General features: G+C 34.3%; 1 protein-coding gene across 1 annotated transcript in view; it reads right to left on the minus strand.

Annotated features, from left to right (window-relative positions):
* LOC137654314 (uncharacterized) overlaps nt 1-7,500 on the minus strand; it is a 32,596-nt gene that overhangs the window by 21,780 nt on the left and 3,316 nt on the right. The window contains exons 4-5 of the mRNA XM_068387940.1: nt 3,129-3,268; nt 2,499-2,736 (exon numbers count right to left, since the gene is read on the minus strand). Of these exons, the coding sequence (XP_068244041.1) occupies nt 2,499-2,736; nt 3,129-3,268 (378 nt within the window). The remainder of the gene's footprint in view (nt 1-2,498; nt 2,737-3,128; nt 3,269-7,500) is intronic.

Raw genomic sequence — 7,500 nt, forward strand, 5'->3', positions numbered from 1 at the left:
GTCATTGTATGAAAATCAATGTGTGGATGGACACTGGCACCAAATGTCAAGGCAACAGGTGCTACGTCAATATTTCGGCCATAGCTGAGTAGTAGGATGGCTAGGGCACCAGCCACCCGTTGAGATACTACTGCTTGAGAGTTATTGGGTCCTTTGACTCGCCAGACAGTACTACATTGGATCCTTCTCTCTATTTATGTATCATTTCCTTTTGCCTGCACATACACCGAATAGTCTGACCTATTCTTTACATATTCTCCTCTGTCCTGAGACCCCTGACAACACTGAGAATACCAAAAAAATCTTCCTCGCTCTAGGGGTTAACTACTGCAAATTGTTCAGTGGCTACTTTCCTCTTGGTAAGGGTAGAAGAGCCTCTTTAGCTATGGCAACCAGCTCTTCTAGGTGAAGGACACTCCAAAATCAAACAATTTTTCTCTCTGGTCTTGGATAGTACCATAGCCTCTGTACCATGGTTTTTCGATGTCTTGGTCTAGAGTTCTCTTGCTTGAGAGTACGCTCGGGCACACTATTCTTATTTCTCTTTCTCTTGTTTTTTCTAGTTTTTATAGTTTATATATGAAATATTCATTTCAATGTTGTTACCGTTCTTTAAACATTTTATTCTAATTGTTAATTACTTTTTTGTAGTTTCTTTATTTTCTTTCCTCACTGGGCTATTTTTGCTTGTTGGAGCCCTCGGGCTTATAGCATCTTGCTTTTCCAACTAGGGTTGTAGCTTAGAAAATAATAATAATAATAATAATAATAATAATAATAATAATAATAATAATAATAATAATAACCTCGAAAGATTAGGTCCAAAGTTTGTGAAGCCATACTAGGTTTTCATGCTTTCACAGAATGCGATTACACCTCATCCTTCATTAAGAAAGGAAAGAAGCGCCCGCTAAAAATTGTTGAAGACAGTTAGGTCTACCTCGTGCTCTCTCTGCATTGACAATGGGTGAAGTAGATAAACCTACATGCAAACTTCTTGGAGATAATGCTGCCAAGATATATGGTGCAAAGAAGGTAAGGCCCCTGAACAAGCACAGGTTCCTATGTTTCGAGAAGTCGTTTTGACCAAAGAAGGGCAAGGTGCTAAGGTACTGTTTGCAAGTCTGAAGGGTGTAGATGCAAGCTGTATTCCATCCTTTGAAAATGTCATCCAGCACAAGATACATCGCAGCAACTTCGTGGCAATGACATGGCATGCAGCATGTGACAAGATGATCCCCAAAAAGCTATTAAAAGGATGGGAACTCGTGGACAATGCCTACCAAATGTCGGATTCTGTTCACCCTGACTCTGCTCATTCAACTGACGACGACAGTGATGCTAAGACTCAGACTTCGATGACAATGAGAGTGATGTAGATGTATGCAGTGAGACTGATAACTGACTGATAGTAAAATAAAATGTAGCTTGTTTCACCAAGTTCCCATCATAATTTAGTGTAATTGAAAACCTAATGAACCCTCCAAAAGAATCCTTCTTAAATGGAAACCCCTGAAGATATTGTTTCTTAAACTGGATATTTCAAATCATGGATGCAAAAGATATAAGTAACATAAATTCACTATTGTTCTCTGAAATATATTTATAACCTATTTTTTACCCTATCTGACCCCAACTGACCTTTCCTACGCAAGAATGCCAGGGAATATATTTTCTTATGTGATGTATTTAATATAAGGCATATAAGATCATTCACCAGTATGAGTTTCAAATTTGTTCTTGAAAGTGTAATTAAAAACCTACTGAACCTTACAAAAGAACCCTTCTTAAATGTGAGCCCCTGAAATTTTGTTTTCTTAAGTTACATATTTCAACTGAGTAGTATGATGGTACTGATCCATGTTACTTTCAATCTTGTTCTTTAAAGTTTGAATAAAGGCTTATTTTTGGGAGGGCTTAGGTGCCTGCCCCCTCTAAACCCCAGGAATGTTGAACTTAAGAAATGCCTTTTTTTAATTCCCATATTAGTAGCAGCTGATCAACATGATCAAACCTTTCGTTCCCAAAAGTATAGAAGAACTGACCTGGGCTCCCTGACTATAGAGCCAAGTACTGGGGCGGCCTCTGAAATTTCAGGGCAGACCTGTGTGTGCGTACTTAAACGTTAGTGTGAACATCCTGCACAGTCTTTTTTTTTTTTTTTTTTTTTTTTTGCCTGCGCGGGAGACCTAAGTAAATCAATAATCTCAATCGATATGCCAGACAGACTTGTTCAGGCAGACCTGTGCAGGCGTACCTGAATATTTGTGTGAACATCCTGCGCAGTTTTATTTCTGCCTACACAAGAGACCTAAGCAAATAATTCATCTCAATCGATATGCGTACCAGAATATGATCAGTGTGAACAATCTGCATAGTTTTCTCTGCCTGCACAGGATCCTGAGCAAACAGTTTATCTCAATCTATATCCCAGACAGATTTTTTTATGTAGACCTGTATAGGTATATACTTGAAGGTTAATGCCAGCGTTTACTCACATGTCGACCTTGCCATCCTTGGATATCTGGATCTGCCCATCTACGAACGAAGGTAATCTTGGTTTCTGTGGAACTGGTCTTTCAGGTTTACACATGGTAACATTCGTGCACCTGTCGAAGCAACATCTGTGTCCGGTGGAACAGTTGGAGTTTCCAGAACACTCTTCCATCGTAGTGTTGGCTGTTCCTAGTTCCAAAACGCAGACTCGGGATTGTTTAGGGCACCGTTTCTCATTTTCTGGAAGAATTTATTATGAAACATGGGATTCTTTTACGTTGTGTTGAATGAATATTAGGTTGATGCAAACCAAAGAAAAGGCCTTCAAGACATATTTATGAGGAAACTTCCACACGCTAATATATAAAATTGCTATAGATTTTTTCCACAAGATCATTAATTTGAAATGGGTTTAAAGGTAAGGCAGACGAAACCGTGTTCCATAAGGTCCTTTTACATGCAATTCAAAATACCACAACATAAAAAAAAACTATTATAAGATTTAGTGTGTAGAATTATGACTTAGAGGGCCTAGAAAAATCAAGTCATATGAAAAAAGAAAAAAAAAACTTTTTCGTTACGAGAATCGCAACACATTTTTTTTCGGAACACTAAAACGAAGATGCACTAACCCAGCAGTTCTTTGCAGCAGTCAGTCAGGGGTTCTCCTTCGTTGCAAGCATCCGGACAAACATTTTCATCCTTCCAGTCTTCGGGAAATATGCTGTACACGATGTTTCTAATTTGGTCATTCACTACGAATGGGGCCTCACTGTAAAATGGAAATAATTAAAAAACTACATTTTTTCTGAAAGTTACCACACTGTCCATCTCTCTCTCTCTCTCTCTCTCTCTCTCTCTCTCTCTCTCTCTCTCCTTGGTGATACAGTATTTGGTTAGCATGTTTGCTTGCTTTTGAGAAATGTAGTTTCAAACCAACAACAGTACATGGTATACCTGAAATTTTCAAATTTAGTTTTTCTGTTTTCCGTAATTTCATGCAAAGAATCAGTAATTATTTTACAACGTTTATTGAGGTTTTGAAATATATGATTTCTAAAGAAAATAAACATTTGAGGTTACGGAAAATTTCCCCAAAAACGACAATTAAATCGAAACTGAAATGGCCAAAAGGAAGACAAATAGGCTTAAATCTGTTGATTTAAGAAATTATAGTTCTGAACAAAAGTAATATTTACAAAATGATGAAGCGCCTGAACTTTGAATACATGTGTATGATAATTATTTACCTCAAATCTCTCTCTCTCTCTCTCTCTCTCTCTCTCTCTCTCTCTCTCTCTCGTTTCGTGTAAAGATACCTGATATTTTGAACATTCAAGGATATGTAGAGGCCACTTTTTTTCATTCTAAAGCAACTTGCATTCCGATGTAATTTCAAAAACTGTCCAACACATTCTTCATTTTATTATGATTTTCCGTTAAATAATTCAAGACTCTTGAACAAAAATAATATAAAAAATTTACTTAATACTGTCAAGACTAGCTCATTCACATATATGTCTTACAAAAATACGGGACCTAAATAAGTCTGAGGAAAAGTTGTTAAAATGTGTGTTATGAAGTTAGAAACTGAAGTTTATAAACATGTCCTTGACATTTTCAGTCACATAAACATAAACTTGATTCATAATTTTGCTTGCATATACGGAACATGCACGTACAGCATGTGTGTGTGCGTGTTTGCATGTATGTATTTGTCAGTGTATGTGTTTTGGGATTGGGGGTCCACCTATATATATATATATATATATATATATATATAATGTTACTTTTTCAGGCATTTTTAAATAAACATACCGTTACTTAAAAAGTTATTTGCGTATACAGGTCCTCTCTTTAGCTTCAAAGTGCATGGATATTCCTATTTAATCCTACAGTAACATCTTATGCCTTAATCAAGTCCTTTCGAATCTGATTTGCAAATACGTTTAACTTTTATGATAAAAATTGCTTATCCACATATTTCTCTCACCACCAACAAAGTAAACACGTCCATCTTTCCCTATTAAGTGCGAGAAATTATTTTGGTATACCGAAAGTTCATTTCCAAGCAATTAGTCTAATGCTATGCACAAGTACTCTTCTTTCTTTAGTAAATGGATAATTAAATCGGACATATCCATTCTAAAAAAATCTAAATACAGATATGGATTAATGACATAAGTCTTTGCCTAAATGTCATTTAGTCACACCCTGTCGCCAACTAACATGTTTAACATGCACTTTTACAACTAAATGCTTTCAAGTCTTTTGAGTACTCATGTTTTGCACACATTCTTATTAATACTAATTTCAATCACAGTGATCAAGTTTTGAGAAACCTTAAAAGTCACATTCCTTTTGAAAATACATTATAGCAGATGGACCACGCTTTCTCCTTCAAAATACATCAGCATCTTTTATAAAAACAAATATACAGTACTGTATATCAATCATTATGCCAGGTTTCGAAAGTCTAGTTACGCATATTTCCAAATCCTAAGTCCCGAATTCGTACTCTCAGGAATTACAGTACACGCACAAAAACCCAATTTTGTCAGAATTCTTAAGTTTACAAACATAGCATTCTACCAATACTCATATGCAATAACATTGCTAACTTTTAACATTCAATACCTCAAGCACACATGTACAGTTCACCTGCTTATCCATTTTTCATCATGCACGTACAAATTTTGTAAAAAAAAGATAAAAAGCTTTTTAAGTTACACAACTGTTTTACTCTTTAAAAAAAAATGTGGGCCCTATGCAAAAGCTTCGTTATTCGAAACACACACACACCTACACACACACACACACATTTATATATATATATATAAATATATATATATATATATGTATATATATATATATATATATGTATATATATGTATATATATATATATATATATATATATAATTTATATATATATATATATATATATATATATATACTTTTAATTAGACTGTATCAATACCCATCATTTGCTTATATGGAGCCTTATAGCCGATATATAAACTTTAATTTCTAACATCGTGCACACGTTTTAACTGTTTTACATGGACTTGTCTGTGTCCCATCTTTTCAAAGATATTAAGCACCAAAGAGTCTTCTGTCCTTGTTTTCGGTTTGCATTGTCAAATTTAATTTCAACATTCACTCCATTCTATATATCCACTTCACATCTTATACACATAAACAAAATTACTGAACAACCTGAATGATATTATGTACACTGTCAGAAAAAAATCCGTAATTTTAATTGGAAATTCTCCGTTGGAATATACTGTTCTAAACCGTATTTCAGTAAAATACAGGTGACCGTAATTCTACCTTACTTTGTTATCATCTACGGGTTGGTGACCGTAATATCACTCATTTACATCAATATATCCGGTTTTAAAACGGTAAAAATCCTGGAATAAATGTTTCCAGGCATTTACCGTGTTTTCATGCAAAGTTTTAAGTTTACTTTTGTGATATCAGTCGGATTTTGATAACTTTCTTTCAAAACTTTCTTTGTCTAATAGATGCAATTGCAACAGGTCACTCTCTTTTGCAATGTATTATTAAACTAATCGGTTAGGCAATATACACATAGCTATATAAATAGCTGAGAATTCACATGTGATACAGAATACATTTATCTAAATCAAAAACAAATTCAAGCTTTTGCCATGAAGGATCTTTTAAATGTTCATTCGTATTTTTACATAATAATAATAATGATAATAATAATAATAATAATAATAATAATAATAATAATAATAATAATAATAATAATAATCAAGGCCAATCATAAGAACTTTCTTCCTATAATCGAGGAATTTCTGCACATCATGGAAAATTGTAAGAAAAGCATCACATGCTCCAAGGTCTTTGCGAAAGCCAAATTGTAAACTAAGGAAGAGTTTATTTCCTTTAGCACACCTATAGACAATTTACCAAAAGACATTTAAAAATACTAGATAATATGGGAATTATGATATTAGACGATAATTAGCAGTGGTAGAGCCACTGCAGTAATATTACCAATTGTCCAACACATGAAAAAATCCTCTATTTTTGCTAACTGGCAAAAATTTGATAGATAATTTAGAACTAAGAGATCAGTGGTCTTTATTAAAAATAAAGGAAAAATACCATTTGAGTCTATACACCCATAAACATCAAGGTTCATCAGTTGTGTTTTAATTTCACGGGACCGGAAAGCTAACTAGATGTGCCTAACCTCAAGAAAACAAGAATAAGGAAGATCGAGTTTCTCATTACTCTGTTTACTGTCAAACATATCAGCCAAAATGGCAGCTTTTATCTTTGGACTGTGGTTTAAGTAAAGGAGGAACTGTTGCTTTTACACCAAAGAGTGAAGATTTAAGGGTAGCCCACCACCTATGTTCCTGGGTTGTACCAGAAAGGGTTTCTTTTATGGGTAAATTGTATTCCTTTTCGGTTGAAGCATTAACTCTCTGAGCAGCACCTCTTAGCTGAGTATACATATTCCTAGTCAAATCTGATCTGTTATCCTTCCAAAGATGATAGGCCTCCTGCTTCTCCAAAAATGCTAGTCTAAAATCGTCATTGAACCAGAACTTGTCCTTCACTATGTTTCAACACACAAAGGGATACAGCTATCAATTATGTTATCCAAATTCTTATTCAAAAGAACAGCAGGCTCAACAATTTTCTACTATTGTAACCAATTCAAAGGCAAAAACATCACTCGAAATGCCATTCCATTCTGCTTGACATATATTATATATATATATATATATATATGTGTGTGTGTGTGTGTGTGTGTGTATATATATATATATGTATATATATATATATATATATATATACCTGTATATATATATATATATATATATATATATATATTGCATAAGTATATCATATGGATAGGCTGCTCTGTCTTAGTTACCAACGAAATCAATGCACGATAGAGAGTCTGTGCATACTACTGTAGGTCCCAGCTTCACTTATGATTTGCTCACAACCGG

Source organism: Palaemon carinicauda, chromosome 15 (assembly GCF_036898095.1).
Source record: "Palaemon carinicauda isolate YSFRI2023 chromosome 15, ASM3689809v2, whole genome shotgun sequence".
NCBI lineage: Eukaryota > Metazoa > Arthropoda > Malacostraca > Decapoda > Palaemonidae > Palaemon > Palaemon carinicauda.